Here is a 22,499-nt window from a genome sequence, read left to right on the forward strand (position 1 = left end):
GATCTCCTAACCTTGTGATCCGCCCGTCTCGGCCTCCCAAAGTGCTGGGATTACAGGCTTGAGCCACCGCGCCCGGCCTGTTTCTTCTTTTGTTGTCTCATTTGTATTGGTGAGTCTCTAATATATAATGGTATAATATGTGCTCAGCCTCTGGCCTTTTGAATGTCATTAGGGTATGGAGCACAAATGGAGGCATGAATATACCTGCCAGGGTAAGATTGCTGCTTTGTGCTCAATTTCCTGAGGCTTCAGATATGCCTTAAAGTTCATAATCATGAGCATCTCATTACTATTTATGATGAGAGAACTACCCATTACTGCTCATCAATAGAGTCATTAGTTGACAGAAACCCCACATGAAGTTTCTTTCCCATACTCATTTATTCCTATGATTGGACTAGATAACCTTCGGTTTTCTCTCAAGTCAGAGAATCTGAATTTCTCATTGGTTGTTTTTTTTTTCTTCTTGATATTATCTGAAAGACAAAAAAATTAGAGGATGCAAAACTGTTGTAGTTCAGTCAAGGAGGAAGACATCAGTTCATATTAGGTCTGTTCTAATCACATCTGTGCAGTCTTACTAAATCTCTGCAGTTAGAGTGCAGTTTGGTCTTTTGGAGATTTGACCATTTACACAAATATAAAAGGACACACACCTTGTACAATTGTTGAAGTACAAATGTTGATAGTTTTGTTTCCTTAGGCAAAGTGATAATATTTTGACAATATCCTATCTTAACTTTTGGTATAGCAGTAGATTGTTACTGAGCAGAAGAATACAATTTTGAGTAAGTGGGCTTTGATAGACCTGCATGACTCTCAGAGTTTTGAACCACTGCCCACCCCACCCCCGCTTTGTTTTGCAGACATATAACCCTAGTGCTGTTACAAAGTACGCTATGCACTTTCAGAGAAGTAAGCTCCTGGTGATTTACTTTTTTAGGTCGACTATTGTGTCTGAAAGTTGCATTTTGTTTGCGTAAGTTCATTAACAAGTATCTGAAGGTGAACATCAAAGGTGTGCTGAATCAGTGCTGACAATTTCATATACCGTATTTCATAATAATGTTCTTTCAGAGAGCACATAACATTAACTAGCTTAGGTAGTTGTTAGCTTCATTATTTGATAGTAGAAAACAAGACTTTAGGGAGGTTATATGATTTTTCTATCTCTCAGTGACTTGGTAAAAAGTGAACCCTATTCCTTACCAGGCCTGTGGTCTTCAAGTGAAGTGTAATAGTCCAAGGAGCAGTGCATGTTCCCTGTATTTCCTTCTGGGGGCCGTGATTGTGAAAGTGTTGCTTGTGATTTACCAGCAGATATTTATACACATTTACTTATCACAACACATTTTGAGTCTTTCATGTGGAGCTCAAAGCCTTAAAACATAAAAACCAAACCAAAACAGAGAATTCTCTTATCCAGGCAAGTGTCTCTCTCTCTCTCCCCCTCTTTTTCTTTTAGAAAAATACTTCATGATAAAAACACAAAAGTATGTGAATGGTAATTGAAAATGCATTGCTTCCTTTTAGAAAACCACTAGGATTTGCATAAACCACTTGGCTGTCTGATAAGTGATTATCTGTTCTGTCAGTCCCTGGGGACTTTTAATATTAGGTTTGTATTTTTGTAGAAGAGGCAAGTTCTAAATTTGAAGATGGGTATTGTTAAACTCTTCAAATAATGACAGTTTGTGAAACTGAATGTTCCAGAAGTCCTTTAAAAAGTCAATATGACTGGGCATGGTGGCTCACGCCTGTAATCCCAGCACTTTGGGAGGCCGAGGTAGGTGGATCACCTAGGGTCAGAAGTTCGAGACCAGTCTGCCCAACATGGCGAAACCCTGTCTCTACTAAAAATACAAAAAAAATTAGCCAGCCATAGTGGCGGGCGCCTGGTAATCCCAGTGACTCGCCAGGCTGAGGCAGGAGAATTGCTTGAACCTGGGATGCAGAGGTTGCGGTGAGCCAAGATTGCGCCACTGCACTTCAGCCAGGACATCAAGAGTGAGACTCTGTCTCAAAATAAATAAATAAATAAATAAATAATAAATAAATAAATAAATAAAATAGTCAATAAAAGCATGTCATCTCTGTATTGGGATAACCACACAAATAAAATTAAAGGCCTAGAAGGATTTTGAATTTGTGCTGGCACAATCTGTTAATTGTTTGCTTTTAGTACTACTGAGATGTGTTGAATAATACTCAAAATATGCCAATTTGAGAAGTGGAAAAGAAGTTTAAAGGAATTTCTGTTAACACTCCTAAAGCATTATGAGAAGACATTTACAGGAATGGAAACCACAACCTGGCTGCATCTGTTTGGTATTTGTTTGCTGAAGTAACTTACCAAAGATGATTTTAAAGAAGAGATTGATAAACTGTTGAAATTTTTCTAGGTTCCAATTCTGGAAAAGCAGATTGACATTGAAATTCTTGTAATGAAGTATACACGCTAATGTTGTGAAATAATAGCCACTTTTGAGTTTACTTATCATTATTTACTATCTAGCTACTGCAAACACAATTTATTCAGCTTCGCATGGCCAAAGCCTTGGCGGTGTTACAAGTAAATGTGCATAAGCCATAACCAATGCTTTTTCATATATCTAACTTTTTTAGGTACAAATAGCTTGAAACAGTTTCTTTTGTTTTAAGTTGGTACCCAGCTACACTTTTAATTTTCACTCAGTCCTCTACAACTCCATGCTTTATCTGGGGTTGTAATACATGTGGAATTATCTTAATTTATCTTTAGATAACATCACTGCCTTCAAAGTTGAGTGGGCACAGTTAGGTCTTTATGTAGGCAAAGGACAGAATCCTAAGACTGATCCATCATCATCATCATCCTGGCTAACATATTTTGAGATGCCATGTGTACTCATTTAATTTTCATAGTAATCTTGTGAGGCATGTGTAGCTTCATGATTCTTTATTCAAACCCTCAGGGTCAGATGTGCTTCAGAAATCAGAACTTTTTGGAGTTTAGAAAGGTAATCAGTGCATGTGCCATATATTATACAAAATCTCTAGGCTGGTTCTGGGAAAGCACCTTATATGCAAGCACACTGGAATTTCTACAGGGAAATATATGAATAGTAACGCTGAGTAGAATAAAAGCCGTAAGTACTCTCATGTTAATTCAATCAGGTCTTGCCCCCAAATGCATTTGGGCATTATCTTATGAAATTTTTTTTTTTCCTGAGCTTTTTGGTATTTTGGAATTGAGGTTAAGGAAATACAGACCTGTACAGCTGTAATCTCTTTTATTTATTTATTTATTTTTGAGACGGGGTTTCGCTCTTGTTGCTTAGGATGGAGTGCAAAGGTGCAATCTGGGCTCACCGCAACCTCTGCCTCCCAGGTTCAAGCGATTCTCCTGCCTCAGCCTCCTGAGTAGCTGGGATTACAGGCATGTGCTACCATGCCTGGCTAATTTTGTATTTTTAGTGGAGATGGGGTTTCTCCATGTTGTTCAGGCTGGTCTCGAACTTCCAAACTCAGGTGATCCACCCGCCTCGGCCTCCCAAAGTCATGGGATGTAATCCCTTTTTATAGATACGGGGAAACACAGACCCAGAGAGGTCAAGTAACTTGCCCAGTGCTACACAGTGAGTGGCAGAGCTGGGCTGTGACTATACAGCTGTTTGACATAATAGGCTAGATCTGCATATACTAAAGTGGTGATATGTCCATGATAACTTATTAAATTAAAGCTGTAAAGAATGACATATAATATGGTTCCACTTTTAGAAAAAATCTATTATTCTCTATAAACATTATAGGGAAAGATTTAGAAGTACATTCTTTAGACTCTTGACAGCATTTACCTCTGATGGTTGGGAATTGGCAGAGTCAGGAGATACTTAAAGGTTTCTATAATTTTATATCATATACATGCTATTCGTATTTTTAAAATGATAAATGTATAAAGGAAAAGTGGGAGAAAAAATTAACAAATGTGTACTCTTGTTTCAGATAGAAGGAGGCTTGGTGCTCTCCCTTCCTTACAGTATTGGAGAAACCCCTACTTTTTATGGTTCCCCATGTAGTATACTGGCTACTTAGGCAGTAATTACATATCTGCTTTCTGTAGATGATTTTCTCAAAGCTATGTAAGAAGAATACTTTATACAGAATGAATGGAGTTTAACAAGGTGAAATATGCTAAGTGAAAATGAAGTCCAAACTGTGCTTGGATTGAGGCATTGCGTCTCAGCTGACAGGTGTTTGGTTAACACTGTGCTAAATGAATGACAATGTGGAATGGCCACTACCAGTGTGAATGTGAGTGCTAGCTATATAGCATGAGTGGAATATTGAGAATGTGAGTTAGTCTAATCTCATCGTATCTGGAGTCTTGTGTTCAGTTGTGGATGGTGTATACAAAGAGGTGCAGTCAGTGTGAAACGTTTTCCAGATAGATTGATCAGGAGGATTTAAGGACTTGAAACCATGTCATATAGGGCATGGGTGAAATAATTGAGCAAGTAAAATTTAGTGTTTTGCCAGCTTCTAGCAATACTTGACTGTTGTACTGCTAAATGAGTAATGTTAGCTCAATATTGATTGACTGCCAGCTCTATGCCACATCCTGAGCTATCAAGCATTTGGGATACAGAGATGAAGAGATGTGGACTCTGTCTTTTATGTCTCTGAGTCTAGCAGAGAACAGAGAAATGTACACAACTATTTCCAATATGGCACGATAAATTTAACAGTAGACCCTAGTACAGAATGAGCACAGATAGATTAAGATTAACTCTTCCTGCAGTAGTGGGAGATGGAAGGATACGTCTTCAGAGAGAAACGGAATTCTGAGCTGAGTCTTGAAAAATAAATTTGTTTCAGTGAATGAAATCAGAAGATTGACAAAGGACAGTATAACCTTGTTCAAAGATTTGAAAAGATGTCATGTATAAGAAAGACTGAAATTTTTCAGTACAACCTTAGGGGCTCAGAAACCAGTTAGGATAGGGTTCAGGGAGACAGATTTAGGCTTAATTTAAAAAGTTTTTAACAGAGCTGTGCAAAGGCTTTTTTGGAATGTTCAGAGTTACCAGTCCCTGGAAGTGTTGAGGCACAGGCAAATCAACTTTTGTCAGCGATACTAGGGAAGGTGGGGGCCGGTGATGGGGGGCAGGTCACCCAGTGAATAGAGTGACGGATAGTGAAGTGTTTAAAGGCATGGTTTCTAGGATCAGACTTCTTGAGCTGGCACTTCTCCGTATTGACTCTGTGACCTTATCTAGGACTGTTATGATAATCAACAAAAAAAAAATTGCTCAGAACAGCACCTGGTACACAGTAACTGCTAAATAAGTCACTAAGCTATTGTCATTGGATGGGTGGTTAGTTGAGTACTCTTTAAAGGTCCTCCTTCCTTGAAAGACTTTGAATTTCTAATTGTGTAATTGGGTGACAATATTCTTAAGAATATATGACAATATTCTTATGAATTAAGAAGATAGTAGTGAGAAGACTGAAGCAAAAAAATAAAATTGTGATAGTTAACAATTCAGCAGCAAAGATATGAATAAAACTCTGATCTCTTGAACTAGAGGTCGTTGCTCTAGTAACTATCTTGATCTTTCTTTTGGAGCCTTGGGATTTTTCAACCTACCCATCCAGAATATTTTCAAAGGGGCTGATATTGCCTGTTGCTCTCTAGCTGGTATTTTTCTGTCTTGCAGATACTGTGGCCTCGTGAATAGAAATGTCTGCCCATGTGTCAGGATTGGAAATAATGAATGAAGATCAGTTAATCAAAGAAGTCTTGGATAAATTCCTTAATTGTCATGAGCAAACAAATGATGAAGAATTTCTGAACACTTTTGCTCATCGTTCACAAGGTAAAATGGAGAGGTAAACTTTCTGCAGCAATAGAGATAAATAATTTTATTATAAGTTTATGTTTTTGCTGCCTCTTAAGAAAGACTGTTTAGTGAACATTCATTCCATTCGTTTATCAGGTAATTCTTACTAGGGCACTTGTGACCAATGTTATTGATGATATAAATACTAGTCTTCATACATCCAAGAGTTATGTGATGGTGTCAGAGCCACAGAATTTGATAACTAAAAATGACTTGAGAAATCATTTAGTATAATCCTTTTATTTTTTAAGAAAGCCAAATGCAAAGAGTGGAGGTTGTTAAAAGCCTATTTTAAAAAATTTCAAAGAGAAATAGCATAGTATAGACGATGGATTACATTGCACACTTCTGGATCCTGGGGTCACCACTTACTGGCCATGTGATCATGGGCGGGGGTAGTTTTTGAGTAAAAGGGGAATAATAATAGTACTTCTCTCGAAGGTTGAGAAAGGTTAATTGAGATAATGCATGTGAAACTCTTAGTGTAGTGACTTATACATAATAAGTACTTACTGAGTGTTAGGTATTGGTATTGCTGTTGTGATGCTGCTGCTGCTGCTCCTGTTGTGGTTTCTGTAGAGTGGAAACAACCCTTTAGACTGGATGAGATGAGGCCAAACCCATGTTGTGTTTTTCATTATTTGTTTCTCTCATCCAGTGTTATTGTTTTAGTAATTGAGCCAACATTTGAAAGTTGGGTAATTTTACATGAAAATCTTAATTTGTGTTTTTTTTGGGTGGGATCCAGTGAGAATATCTGTTACTTCCTCATGGCAATGTCAGCTAGAGCTCAGGAGCCCTTGCCCAGTGAGCTCCTTAGTTTGTCGTGCTCTCTGGTACTCACACGAGTCTAAAAATGTGTGCTTACATTGTCTGCTTCATTCATTCAAGTGGCATTTGAGTTGTTATCTTCCTTCTGGATTCTGCTTCAAATTGCCATCGGCTTGCTCTCAGACTTGATCCTTTCTGGGTCATTGATCCACATTTTTGAGACCATTGGTTCTCTACCTAGCTATGCATTAGACTCACCTGACTTGCTTTTAGAATGTATCGACATCAGAGCCCACTCAAGCTCAGCTAGGATCAAGGGATTCGTATTTTATAAAACCTCCTCTGGTGTTTCTAATGTGTACCTAAGGGTGAGAACAGGGAGTTCCATAATCTCTGAGGTCATGACACTGTTGAGATACCAGACTTCATGATTTGAGTAATGATTCATGTGTACCAAAGAAATGTAAAAGAAGAGTAGTAGTATAATGAAATTATAGTTATAATGTATAAATATAAAAGAAGAGCAGTAGTTATAATGAAAAGAAAATGTGATTCTAACCTGTTTCTTTTATCAGGCAAGATATAATATAATTGATATCTGTTTCGTTTACACTTAAAAAACATAGATGTGGTGGTTTTGTTTATACTTAGTGGAAATGAAAAATTTAGGAACTAGCTAGTTAACTTTGGGACTGACCGAATGATCTGTTTGGACATGATATGTAGATCAAATTAATCTTGAGAATGACCAAATTATCTTTTAGTCTATGAACCTGGGTTTAGGAAGATACCTGCTTTGTTCGAGGCTGATAATTTTGTTTGCGTTTTCTGGACCTAAACATAGCAGTATGAATGGCTTTGGTGGGGTGGTGGAAACAAGGGTAAAATTGGCAGAATTAATGAATTTTGGTATGCTAATGACATTTTGATAATTCATGTTATTTTGGAAATCGCTTGTAAGGCTGACTTTATTTTTGTACCCTAGAAGAATAAAAACTTTTTGCAAGGACTTTGATATATTTAGGGGGTTGTAATACATTTACTTTTGTGACAAGGGGTCTTACTCTGTTTTCAAATTGCAGTATGATCATTGCATGCTGAGAAAAAAACTGTTGTAGATGTGATAACTTCCATTTTGGGTTCAGTTTTGGGTCCCAAATTGAACTGAAATAAATGATGATGCAGGTCCCATAAACTGCATCTTCAAGCATGCTAGTTTTTTTTTTTCTTTCAAAATATCCCTAGGCACCAGTGCACATTATAAACTAATGACCTGAAAAAATTCCTCTTAAAGCACAAAGAGTTGTGAGTGTAAAAATGTCTCTTAAATCAGTAAGTGTCCTTTTTTCCCTTGAAACAATTTAAATACCTTCTGAGAAACCAAGACTTAGGGACAGGCCTAAGAGTTGAGTGATAGCCAGCAGAATTGATCAAGGTAAATGTGGTTAGTTCTGTTTAAGAAAGACAGTAAAGCTGTATTTCCAAAATTCCCATTTTCCCTGCTTCTTTCCAGGCCCTTCATTTGTCTCAATGTGTTTAGTTGTTTTGTTGATATACACTGAGCCTTTTCTCTGTTAAAGTGGCTATCACCATGCATACTTATGTACATTTCTTTAGTAAGTTTAGTTTCTCAAGTCCATTACCATTTCCACTGATTGACTGTTCTATTTATTTTTATAATAGTTATACACTAGAATGCTTATGGGATTCATTTTCTTTCCAAGAATGTTAAAAGGGTCAGTAATCCTATTAAAAATATTTCTCTGGAAAAAATTAAATTATAGTCTTGTTGAAAGAAATTCTCATTACTGCCTCAGACTCTTGGAAAACATTTGGAAACTGTTAATATTACAGCATAATTCTCACTACAGTACATTTATGTTGATCACGTTTTGTAGTTTTTTCTTTTTTAGAGCAACTAGGTTTTTAAACCGTGGTACATGTTTGATAGTAAAGACAATGTTCTATCAAAATATTTAAAGAGACATTAATTATTAGTTTTAAACAGCCAATTATAAGTGAATTCTCAGTAGTATCTTCCGTTCAGGAGGGTAAATCAAATTGTAAGATATGTATTAGAAAATTAGCATGCAGATTTTTTTTTAATAGTTGGTAAAGACATCGTTATATTGTTGACATTGTGTATAAAGATAAGCAGCTAAGTTTCAATCTTTTGTATCTCAGTTTCTCTGTGAATGTAACTAATTTATGGGAATTTCTAGAATATCTGTTTAAAAGGAAAAAAGGATTCTTTCTTCTTGCCTGTCATATTGCTATCATGTTCTCTAGCTTATAGAAACACTGATGTAAATACTTATATTTGATTTTTTATTAATTCATTAATTCATTAAATCTGTGAGTGTCTTGTTATGGTCCAGATATCATTTTAGATGCTGAAGATTAAAAAGTAAATAAAATATAGTTTGTGTTCTCAAGCACTCATAATCCAGTGATAGAGATAAATAAGCAAGCAGGAAATTAGACTAATGCATGATAAGTATCACAGTGGAGACTGAGAGTTTATAGGAGGGCCACCTAGCCTGTGGTTGGAGGGAGGGCAATAAAGTCTAGTCATCAGAGGGGCTGCTTGAGATGAGTCTGGGATAACTACTGAACCCAAACTTGCCTTGGGCTTCAAGACATTAAGTAGAACCAGGAAAGTTTGACAGAAAAGAGCTGAAACTGAAAGATGTTAAAATGCCTACACTAGTGATGGTTCTTTGGGTCATGGTTGCATTGATTTTAGTACTGATATATCTCTATCTCCTTTAAACAATACATCTTCAAGATGAATATGTAGCCTTGCTTTAGTAAAGTTTAGAGTTACTTCTAAACTGCTGAAAGAAAAAGGCAATTTCTTTTAATTTTCTTCCACACCAGGATTACAACATGATCCCATTTGGGAAGCATTTGCTCCCACCTTTTAGAGTGGTAATTACTGCTCATGTTGCTGTCACACAGAAATTGTATAATTAAGAAGCCAATGAGTTAGAAATTGACATTAAATCTTTTCAACTCCATTTTATTACATATGGTAACTGTCAGGAGTTACAGTAGTTATTTCCAAATCTCTGTTTCTCTCTCTCACGTGCCTAGCATCCAGCTTTCCAAGTGATTCTAGAGTTTTTATATTGTCACATAATAACAGCTTTCTATTCACTGCCATATTTGTCTACTTTAACCTGTTTTCTTCTGTGTAGATCAAAGATTTTATTTCAGATTTTGATGTGTAATTTCGTTCCTAGTTTTCTTTATGCTATTCTCATTTCACTTGCAATACTTTGTGCTTTTAGCATTTTATTGTTCTTTTAACATATCTTTGAAAAAAATTCCTGTCAACTCAACCTCCCTTTTTCTTTTCATACTTTTTAATATTGGAATTGATTTTCCTATTAGGTAGAACATTGTGTGTCTGAATGTTCAGGACAAATGGCTATGCCTGTGGCTTTATAAATTGGTGGACGACTGGCCTTTGATAGTTCCAAACTCTCAGAGTTTCAAAACCACTGAATATGTTTCAGTTTTTCTCAGATTTTAATAATATTGTAAAATCATAGAGAAATTAATCTATATTTACTTAATTCACATTGAGTTATTTAAGGAGCGATGCCAGTGCTTTTCCAGCATTACAGATTTCATGAGTGGTGTAGTAACCGTATGATTTGTGATCATACAGGCCTGCACTGTCCACCACAGTAGCTACTAGCAACATGCAACTATTGAGTATTGGAGACATGGCTAGTGCTATCCAGAAACAGAATTTTACATTTTAATTACTTTAAATTAATTTAAATTTAAATAAAAAACTGGTATTCGTTTATTAGAAAACTTTAAAAGGTGTTTGGAACAACTTGGGTAGGTGAATCCATTTTTTTAAATGTAAATTTTATGAAATCTAAATACAGATCAAATATTTCTGACGAAAATTTATGATCTGAATTGAGACATGCCATAAGCATAAACGTACACTGGATTTTGGAGATTTGTATAAAAATAGAATGTAAAATATCTTAATATTTTTATATTGACTATATTTGAATGATAATATTTTAGAAAATTACTTTAAATAAAATAAATCATTAAAATTAACTTTACATTTTATTTGCATATTTATTTTTTACCATGTCTACTTGAAAGCATAAAACCACATATGTAACCAGCTCTACTATAGACAAGTAGTTCTCAAACTTGGCTGAATATCAGGAAGACTTTTGTGATGACAGACTTTTATAAAAGTATAGATTTCTAGGCTTTTGGCTTATTAAATGAAACTATAGCAAGGAGTCTAAAATTGTTATATTCTCTAGGCTCTCTAGGTGATTCTGATGTACCACTAGTTTTGAGAACCACTGATTTAGGCTACAGATTCTCATAATGCAGTCTGTTAAAAAGCAGGACTGTCTGTACTGCTTTAAAATATCAGATAATTGCTTAAAGTATGTTTCTCTTTAAATTATAGAGTTGGCAGAGGCTGTCTAGTGCTCTTTATTTTAGATTCACTTATGGATATATTTACTAAGTATTTGTCTCGAGTAACTTATTTAATTGCCACAATGATGCAAAGAATTAGCTATTATTCTTCCTTTTTATAGCTCAGGGAACTGAAAGTCATTGTAGATTAAATAATTTGCCTGAGGTCAGGTCAAGGATTCAAACTCCAGACATCTGACCCTCCTCTGTACAATTATACCTCTCTCACAGAAACATCTGTGAGTGAGAGATTATTACAAAACAAGTCTAATATTACTACTGATAGCATTAAGTTCTAGGGATTAATGCTTAGCACTTCACATGTATCATCTCAATTAATCATTATAATGACCTAGTGAGTTTTTTCTTGCATTTTAATTTTTATCATTTTATTATTTTTAACTTACAGATGAGGAAACCAAGGCATAAAGTTAAGTAACTTGCTGTTATGGACTGAATTGTGTGCCTCCCAAATTTACATGTTGGAGCCCTAACCCCTAACGTGGACTGTATTGGGAGATGAAGCCTTTAAAGAGATAATTAGGGTTAAATAAGGTCATAAGGGTGGACCCTAACCCAATATGACTGCTGTCCTCATAAGAAGAGATGGAGTTAGACTATGGGCCTAGTCAGTGTGATTTCAAAGCCCACACCCTGAACCACTTTGTTCTCTGCCTTCCTTAGGGCATCGGGCAGTTCTTCTCAAGACCTGGGGTCACTGCTGTGTAGATTATATATGCCAACAGGAATGGATGTGCTACCTCAAAATACACTTACGCTGTATTCTCTAGAGTATCAACTCCATGCAGCTAGTGTCTTGTGGGTTTTCACCACTATTACACTTGTATCTAAAGCAGTGCCTGGTGGGGCAGAATGAGTAGATGCTTAAATATTGGTTGAATAAATGCAATGAAAAGAAAAGAGAATACAGAATGACAGGCTGGCAGACAGGAGGGCCTTAGGTACAACCCTGAGGAACACCCACATTTAGTGGATGGCACAGAAGGGAGAGCCTGAAAAGGAGGCCGTGTAATGATGCTCAAGTTTGGATTTTGATATACTATGTAACTGGGAACCATAGTAGAATTTTAAAACAAACAATCAAAACCCAGTAATACACACTGCTTGTGATTTTGAAAGGTAGAGCAAAGAAGTAGAGAAAACATCTGGAGTCAGGGAGACTAGCCAGGGGCTAAGCAGAAGTACATCGCTGGAGGTCTGGACTAGGGTAGTGGGGGAGAAAATGGAAAGCAAAAGGGCCTGAGAGACGCTGCCAGTGAAGGAACGACTGACAGCACGTAGTAAGGTGACTGGCAGAGGATTAGGGAGAAGAAAGAATCAAGGAAGAATCACAAGTATTGTGCCTGGGAGATACCGTGGCCCACAGAGGCCAAGTGACTTCTTCAAAGTTACAGTTCTCATTTCAGGAGTCTTTTAATTTTTTTTTTTTTTTTTTTTTCCTTATTGAGTACTTATTCTGTCAAGAGCTTAGAATCTTGGGTTGGGATTTGGTTTATACTTCTGGACTGATAAATTTTGAGTTGTCATTTCAGCCAAAAGAATATCACTACTTATACTTGACAGCTTCTAAAAAATATAATTAAAAATGAAACCGGTGACAGCACATAAAACAACACATTTCCGAAGTTGACATATCATCTTGGTCCCCAAAGCTATTTTGAATTTGAACATTAGCAATGCATCTTTAAACTTCCATGAGGGTACAAAGAGAGGCTTTTCCCAATCTGAAGAATGAATTTAAAATCTGCTGTAGAAAAATACCACAGAGAAAAATATAGAAAGCAGCTGGCCCTCTTACCAATTTCAGAGCAGGAAAGGAATTTCAGTAGAACATAAAAACAGCTTTCTCTCATAAAAGAAAACACAACAAGAAAAATAATCCTTGCTGTGTAGCCTTTTGCAGTTATTTTTTGTCGTGTATTAGATAGACACCAGAGGTCTTAACATTGTTTTGATACCCTTGCAACTGGCAGATTGCCTGTCAGAGGAAGTTGGAAACGAACTGACCAGCTTTATGCTTCCAGGTGGCACTGAAGCCACGTTTTCTGTGCTGTTGTTATCAGTCATTTAATTCCCTACTGAATATTGAGTGGTGTTTTTAGTTCACAGGCCATTTGCAGTGCCTTTCTGTTTCCTTTTTAACGTTAGCCACATTAAGAAAAAAAAAGACAACTCGGGAAGCGCTTTTGCAAATGTGAATTTAACAGTAAAGAGAAGATAATTGAAAATATCACAGCAAATAGCAATAAACTTACTTTAACTGAAGACATAGGCCATGGGACATAGGCCATGGGGATAATGTTACCTCGAGAGAAATTTGCAGAAGACATAAAGACTTGCTAATAAAAGTAACTAGGCAATAAAGAAAAAAATTAATTAATCTTGCATCCCAAGGGAGCGAGTAAGGAAGCGATGTTATTTTAAAGCTTTTTAAAGTTTTTTAGTATTGCCAAAAAGAGTAAAAGGGTAAGAAAAAATGTTGATAGTTTTATATTGATCATAAATTCAGTAACTATGTGTATGTAATCTCTTTATCACAACATAACATCAAACATCACATAGAACACTGAAGGAAAAAAATATTGAATAAAGTGAACTAATTTATAGCAGAGTCCTGTGGAAGAAACAGCATCAGCAGCATTAACCTGTTTTTTTTCTCTTTGGGGGAACATCTGCAAGCTGTAATTAAGCAATTTTCATTTGTTTCTGTATTTCTTTTGTCATCACTAAATCACTACACTTAGGGAACAAATTGACAAATTATGAAACACACAAAAAATTGCTGGTTCAGTTGCAGAAGGAAATTTCCCCTTTCAAATTATGACAGATTTTGAGCTGATCAAGCCATTTTGTTTTAGATATATTAGCATAAACCTTCAGCTGAAGTTGTTATAATTCATATTCATTTCAACATGAATATTTGGTCCATAGATAATCATTTGTTTTTTGTGATTGCTGTAGTTTACATGTAATTGGATAAGGAAAGAAAATGTATTTAAATGAGTATGACATTTTGAATTATAATCATTAAATTTATTTTTGGCAGTGTTTTTAATGCATAGTATTTTGTTCCAATAAATATATTTTCTAATATGCTTTCTCAGTGAAGATATGGGAATTAAAAATATTTATTTTTCTTACAAGTAAAATAATCATTTTCTTTGATTCTTTGAAAAGAATAAAATTGATTTACTTGAAAAGATACACATCTTTTCAATTTATATATACTTGATATATTTTATATGTACATATAAATTAGAGAGTTGAGCTTTTGTAGACAAATGGAATTTTAAACTTTTACAGAATGGAAGAGAGCTACTAATAGCTAAATAAACTTTTAAGGTGGTCATTATCAATCTTTAAATAGCCAACTTAAACAGTATTAAGTGGGTGCATATTTGTTTTATATGCATTTCTCTTTAATTTGAGACATTATTTTTATTCTTTGTTGCTAAGTGTATCATTACTTGAAGGAAAAGGGTCAATTGTTCCACTTGAAACGGAGGTGATCATAAGACTGTGTCCTTTGATTCAATTGAATGAGCATGTTTCAGATCTGAATGGTTTTAGCAAAATGTTCTTTTAGCCGTGAAACAATAATATTTTCTTTGAAATGGTCAGCTAAACCCAAAGGGATACAAACAGGAAACTTTATTTTAACCAAACCCTTATATGAAAATCAAACCACAATCTGTCTAGTTTGTGGTTTTTAGTGTCTTTTTTTTCCCTTAATTTGGATTCTTTCCAGAGGAGGTAGATTTAAGTGACGCCCATCAGCTCACTCTTCTTGCAGTTCATGCATCCTTAGCACAGAGAGGAATCATTATACCATTTTCATGTGTTTTCCAGACTTAACTTGCCTTTTGCATTCGATTTTATTGTATATTAATTACTATTTAGAAAATTGGGGTTGTAGGGAGTCATCTAATTCTGAGTGTTGAGTTTAGTCTCTAATTATAGTGTCAATCCAGGTCTTCTTGCTAATGTTGAGGTCATTTTGGTATTGACGGTTCCTTCTGTGTTTTAAGCATTGAGCTAGAATCTGGGAATACTCAGATGAACAAAACAGGGTCCCTACCCTAGAAAAATTCATCAGCTGATATATCATTCCTGCTGCAATCTGCTTATAAAGGATAGTGTGAGTCCCAAATGCTCTAAATGTATGAAGGCAGAATAGCAATCTATATGTTTATATGTTTATAGATTGTATAGTTAGAGGTTGATTTGGTAAGACAATATCAACTGTTTGCTTAGTGTTGATTAACATCATATCCAGAATATTGCCATTGGTTTTGGGGTCTCAGTTTTAGATTGAATAAATACTCTACGAGTTAATAAAATAAAAATAAGAATCATTAGAACAATGAATTTTCAGACTTTTTCCTTCTTATTTTACTTTAAGCTCTATTTTTTTTTAGGGGGATGGGGGAAGGCTGTCCTGGAGTTTCCTGAAAAAAATGAGAGAATGTGAAAGACATGTATAATTTAGGTCTCCTCTTGAACTGCTCTAATGCAACATGCCAATGTCTGAGTCCTATATTATTACAAATGTGTTCAGCAGATGTTATTCTACTTTAGAAAGTTTGAAAACTTCTAAGAAGTATTTACTTTTCTAAAAAGAGGGAAGAATTACTCCTAACTTTCACAATGTAGGTGAGTTAAAGAGGTTGCCTTGAGTAAATGCAACTTTGTGCAGGTAGGCAATAGGGCATGATCTCAGCGTGAAGGAAATTCTTTTAGGTTGCAAATATTTAGTTTTATAAATAATTTACTTTATTGCTTTTATAGTTCTCATTTTGTTATGGCCAGGGCCAGTGTAATGGGAAGGGACACTTCTATCCTTGGAGTCAGAAGACCTGGGGACTAGTCCAGGCATATACTAATTTCTTAAGACCACAGGCCTGTCACTTACTCTGTCAATCTGTAAATCAGGGCTGATTCTGCCTGTTTGGTATGTCTCCAATGGTTATGGTGAGAATCTGATGAAATATACATGGAAGTATTTGGTAAATTTTAAACACTCATGTGTAAAGTTTTATGATGAGGGGTTCTAATTCTCTAATATGAAAGAGAAAAACATCAAGGTTAAATATGAAAGGAATCTTGAATGTAAATATAAAAAATGTAAAATATTGTCTACCGTGTTAGTTGTTTATACCCCATTTCTTAAAGTAGTTAAAACCAACTATTTGTAGTACATATTGTATTGTATACACGTACGTGGTATATTGTATGATGTAAGAGTACAATCCAGGGAATGATCCCACACTGGCCTCTGGTGGATGGACGCAATACTATGTCTACACACAATCATCAGGCAAATGTATTTACATGCGTTGACGAAAGATAAAGTGTCAGATTCTTCTTTTTAATTATCATTGTTAGATTCTACTTCATGGAATCTTTTCTTGGGAATTTTACCTTATATACAAATCACCTGGAAGGTACTTATTAAAAAGCAGATTCCTAGGGATCTTGCCCCAAGATTCAGTAGTTCTACTAGTGTGCAAATCAGGAACTTGGACTTTCAGACCAGCTTTGAGAAATAGTTTCTTACTCTAAATGAAATCAGGGAGGAGTTTAGGGAGATAAATGAATTTTTCAACATTTTGTGCCCATTTTTGTATATATGATATTTATTCTATGAATAAGGTCTATAGCTTTCATGAAATTGTGACACTCCCCACCCCACTCAAAGCATAAGAACAATTATTTTACTTTAAATATGACATTTTTGTTGAATGTCACCATTGTATATTATTTAAAAGGCATTTTGACAGTGAAAAAGTATGATGGGTTATAGGAATAATTTTACTGTGATCTTGCTGATTGCTGATACAGAGGCTAGGATATTATAGCTTACAGAATTTTAGGATGGGCTTTAGTTCAGCACATGTTCTGTTCCAAGTCTGAAGGATTATAGTGCATGTGCCTATAGGGCAAAGCTACTCCATCACAGAGAAATGTCCTTGCTACCTCTGTCTGTTGCTGCCAGAACTGTGTTCTTTGTGAGTGTTTTGCCATTAGCAAGTGCACAGACAAGAGACTAGGGAGACCACCCAGGCTGTGGAGGCATCTCATTGCCTGTACTTTCAGGAAATGCCCCTCCAATCATTTCACTGTTTCTGGTAACTTTTCTGTTGTGTATTTCATACACAAAGGTACTTGGTAGTTTTAAAGACTTACACAAGGGTAGAATTTTACGATTAGGGTAAAATTATTTGTGATTTAAAAGAGGGACATCAAAGTTAAATATTAAGAGAATCTTGACCTACAATAGAAAAAAATGTAAAATTATATATATGTGTGTATATCTATGTGTGTATATATATATATTTTTCCTCCTTCTTCATTATTTCCAGGTAAAACTTTTTAAGAAGGAAAAAGATGCATGTAGGTATTCTCCCTAGATTGAGGATTAGAAACTTCATTAGAAGAAATGCTTTTTTTGCCTCTACAAATATAAGTATAGTTTTTAGTTTTTTTGTTCATAGTAGAAAAATTAGAAAATACTCAGAGGCACCAACACCCACACACCCATGCACACACTTACACCCACACACACAGCAAAACAATAAACATGCTCTTTCTGTAGTCGTAGAATTTTTAGCTACTCTATGGCCAGCCAGAATAAAGATTACATCCCAGTCTTCCTTGAAGCTGGGTATGGTCATTTGACTAAGTTTGTGCCAATGAGATGTGAGGGGAACTGGTATGTACAACTTCTGGGTCAGATCCTTAAGACACATGCACTATATTCTTTTTATCCTTTTCCTCCTGACTGGAAATTGGGAATCATTAGAACAACTCCTTTAGATATATTTCTTATAGGCAGAGGCCATGTCATATCATTTTCTTAACTCCTCTTCCAGCCTAGCAGAGTGTTAAGCACATGGTGAACTCTCAGTGTAGAACTTCCTGGTTGAAGGGCTGAATATCAATCTATGTTTCAGTCTTAATTGTTACCCATTCTTTAGAGTGGAGAATGAATATTTTACTTTACAAGAACTGTGAGTAAGTTCCTGATGGTGAGATCCCTGCTCTTCTTAAGGATACATTTTAGTGGGAATAGACAGGCAATGAACAATTTAGGATGGTAATTTCAGACTATTTCATATAAATTTGAAGAAAACAGGCCATGTGATAGAGAGTGGCCTGATCCTGTGACTCTGATGGTATGGTGGAGATAAGGTGATTAGAGAATTATAGCCTCAATGAGCATCAGCATTTCTTCCATTGGGTGTAGAGGGAAGTGAAACTGCATAGTTACCCTGTGGTTTTATTTTGTCATGTGGGACAAGCATGGAATTCGATTAGTGATGACAGTCCTTAGGTCAAACTCAGTATCATCATTAAGGGGGTATAAAATGTGGAAACACTCCAAATTTTCATCAACTAGTGAGTGGAAAAATAAGACTTGGTACTATTCATACAATGGACTATTTGACAATAAGAAGGGAAGTACTAATACACACTCCAGCAGACCAACTTCAATAATGTTACACTAAGGGAAAGAAGCCAGGCATAAAAGACCACATATCATAAGATTCCATTGATACGGAATGTCTAGAAGAGACAAATACGTAGCAACACAAAGTAGGTTAGTGGTTGCCTGTGGTTGAGAGTAGGAATGGGGAGTGACTGCAAATGGGCTCCAGGCACCTTTTTGGGGTGATGGAATGACCTAAAAATGGAATCGTGGTGATGGTGGTACAACTTTGTATACTTCCTAAAAATCATTGAATTGTACACTTAAAATGAGTGAGTTTTGTGGTGTGTCAATTATACCCAGTAAAGCTGTGGGGAAGTGGGGGTATTGTTCATGGATACTTAGATCCTCCCTGGGTTCTTCACCAGGTAAGCATGTGTCTTTGTGATCCTGGGTTTAGCTCAAGAACTAGGAGGATCCTACTTGTTTGTAAATATTGCCTATTAAGAAAATACATCAATTATGCATAGACTTGTAAACTTAGCATAGAAAAGGGTTGCGGTGCAAAAAGAAACAAACTTGGATGTAACAGATTCTCCCTTGTGCTGACATTGTCACCAGCAGCTGTTGCTCTGTTAGGAATCCTGGAGCTGTGGGAGGCTATGCTCAAATATGCTGCATCTGTTCCCAGTGTGGGCCACCTCTTCTGTGGTCTTGACTAAGTCAGTTGGGAAGGTAAGCTCATTTTATGGGATGGGTATGTGTGGCCTCTTAGCACCAAACTGTTATCTACTTGACAGGTTGCCATCGTGCTGTTATTTGCACCCACCATCACAGAGATTGTTTAAAAAAAAGTTATCAAGGGCATGCCAAATTATATGTAAAAGTATCGTACAGATTGCAGTGGAAAGATAACGTGATGATTCTGTGATATCTGGAGAGAGGAAACATAATCAGTTGGAGATAGTGCCTTCATTTTTGTTCTAAAAACAAAAGAGAACTCACTTGCGAACTCTTTTTTTTTTCTTCTAAATCTCTTCTGTTCCCACCACTGCCACCATAGCTGAAGCTCCCCTTACTTCTCACCTGGGTTACTATGGTAGCTCCACACTTTCTTGTCTCTAGTACCTGAACCACTTTGATCCATTCTGTCCGTTTGTCTTCTTAGAGTACAGCTCTAATTGTGACTCCCCAGGATGTAGGTCAAGCACAGAGTTTTTGTCAGGCCCTCCAAATATACCCCATCCATGTGTCCCCAAATCTTCCTGGAATAATCGGCGATTCTTCCTCAGGCCTTGTGCGTTCCCACGTTGAGGGCCTTGCTCAGGGAATTTTCCCTGTGTAAAATGACCTCTTCACAGTGCTCACCTGTTGAAATTGTAGCTGTCTTTGAAAGCCCAGCTCAGATGCCTTAGTCCTATGTGAAGCCTTTTGTGATGCTCCCAAACCAATTATGATTTTACCATTCTTTGTCTTTGTACCTCCCTTATATCATCTGCCATTGGTGCCTTCTATTTTGGTGGTTTGCACATATGGCTTAACTTCCTAGTTTGTAAACTCTGTAAGGACAACAAGGACTGAATGTTAACCATCTTTGTCACCTTGCACATAGCTGATGACCAGAATATAACTTTTGGATTGAATGAGCTCCGTAATTCAGCCACCACACAGAATTTTTTTTCTGTCTGAATATAAGCTTTCAGAAACATTACACTCTCTTCATATTTTTCTCTCTGTAAGTGCCTAACACTGGACCTTTCAAAAATTTCAACTTACTGCTATTGTGTCCCTCATCTGGGGCTTTTCACACACATTTTTCTAGGACAGGGTTGTGCATTTGTGCCTTGGCAGGTTGATGGCTGTGACTGTGAATAATGAGTCAATTATCATCCAGCCTCGGGGAAAGCACAATTATTCCTGACTGGCCAGACTGAGGTAATCCTCTCCTCCCCGTGCCCTTTCAAATGAGGAACATAAAACAGTTGGAATTCAGAGCACTGCAAAGGGAATTTAGACAAAGCATTTGTCAGCCGAATTTAGCTTCTTTGGATGTATTCTGATTTATGATTGATTGGTTTTTAAATTGCTTATTTAGTTCTAACGACTGTCGCTCCAGGGGAGGCCAGATACCAAGGAGCATGAGATCAAGAAGCAGTAGAGTGAAGTAGCTTGGCTGGACAAATCAAGAGCAAATACTGTTGTCCAGAGAAACATTGCTCTAGGCAAGGAGTATAATGCAAAAATCACGCCCTGACTTTCAGAGTACCCAACCTTGTTATCAGCATGATTGCTTATCCCCTATTCTCTGTGCAGAAGGCTTTTTGCAATTGCCTAGTGTTGCACAGAATTGTCCCCCCATGAATTTTTCTTTCCTTCTAGCAATATATTCAATATCTCCTCTCAACTGAGAACATGCTCTTGATTTATATTGCTATTGACCAGAGTGTGGAAGAACAGACACTCCGAGGTTGCTGGCAGATTTGGTTGTGAATTCTAATGTTGGTTGTGCTGATCTGTGAAAATTCTCCTGCAAGTGTGATAATGCTTCTCATTGCATGGGCACTAGTCTGGCTTTTTTACAGATTAATTTGAATTTTTAAAAAAGTTTCTTTCGAAATTGAATTCTTTAAAAAAATCACTTTTGTCTGGAAGATATATAATCAATATGTGGTTAGTGTTTAATTTATCAAGACATCAAAAGTGTCAACCTTTGCAAGGTGTGTAACCTTTTCCTTTGGTCTGAAATTAGACCCTATAGGTGTAGTGGGGGCCTTGTAAGGGAGATCTGTTGGAAGCTTGTCTGTTTGGTATCAAAAGGAAATTGAAATTCCATTGCTTCAGAATAATGAAACCTCGAAAAACCTTTAGAAAAAAACTTTTGTCTCATCTGTATTGAAGTTTTGACTCAGAAATGCCCAAAGAAACGCTTTTTCAGGTCTCAATAACCTACTTGTTCTCTGAAATATTGCTGTTAGATTTCTAAACCGTATTATGTCTGACATGTATTTCAAAGCAAGAAACATTAGGGATAAGATGAAAGGGTGGAAGAGGACCCTGATGAAAAACAGAAACAGAAGAAGATGAGTCGAACACTTGGGTGGCACTTTTGGATTGCACCAGGATTGCTATAGGAAGCGGCGTCTGGCTCTTTAATCAGGCTTTCAGCCACTTCGGATTCTGGGCTGTGCCAGCATCTGCCATTTTGACATTATCATATTGAAAAATAACTTTTTTTTCCTTTCTCATTGTGCCAAGGTATTTATTATTTGCTGGATTTTAAAAACAACGATAAAAACCTTTGGAAGGAGCACTTCTGGGTCTTAGGAGGGATATAGCATATATTCTTGTGAAACCAATTTTGAAGTTTAGAAAGGAGCCTTAAACTGTAGCTTTTGTCAGAGAGCGAACAAGTTCTTTTCTACATCATCCAGTCTTTTAAACATGAAAACTTTGTGTTTATAAAAGGAGAATTTTTAAAAGAGTGAAAGAATTTTTGTTAGATCTGAGATCCCAACAATAGTCCAACATCAGGATCAGAAGCCGAGACTTCATTATATTTTGTTCTTTATTTCAGAGGAGTTTCATCTGGTTACCTGTCACATAACCTGGGTGTTTTACTGGAAATAGTAGAGAGTACACTGAGTGATTGTGAGAACAAATAGAACTCGTCCTTGTAGAACATCTTTGATTTTCAGACATCGCTGTGCTTTTCAAGTATTTAAGTCAATAGATTATTACAATAGTGTTGTGCTGGGTACATAGTATTTTCTTAGTAATTACTAGATTTAGGTTATACTTGATTTAAAGGATGAGCAGGGAAAACGGAAACTGTTTCACCTTTTATTAGAATAGGGCACTAAGGCATGGCAGTAGCCACAGGAAGTCTGCTTTCCTTTTAACATTGATGAAGTTTGAGGAACCCTTTC

At 36.3% G+C, this 22,499-nt stretch overlaps 1 protein-coding gene across 8 annotated transcripts in view; it reads left to right on the plus strand.

Annotated features, from left to right (window-relative positions):
• The window catches only part of LOC105510804 (chromosome unknown open reading frame, human C11orf74), a 59,773-nt gene that overhangs the window by 10,601 nt on the left and 26,673 nt on the right, over positions 1-22,499 (plus strand). For all 8 annotated transcript variants that reach the window (XM_011940732.1, XM_011940736.1, XM_011940735.1 and 5 more), the window contains one exon: positions 5,700-5,858. In XM_011940732.1, the coding sequence (XP_011796122.1) occupies positions 5,723-5,858 (136 nt within the window). In that variant the 5' untranslated portion in view covers positions 5,700-5,722. The remainder of the gene's footprint in view (positions 1-5,699; positions 5,859-22,499) is intronic.

Source organism: Colobus angolensis, unplaced genomic scaffold (assembly GCF_000951035.1).
Source record: "Colobus angolensis palliatus isolate OR3802 unplaced genomic scaffold, Cang.pa_1.0 Scaffold192, whole genome shotgun sequence".
NCBI classification, from domain to species: Eukaryota; Metazoa; Chordata; class Mammalia; order Primates; family Cercopithecidae; genus Colobus; species Colobus angolensis.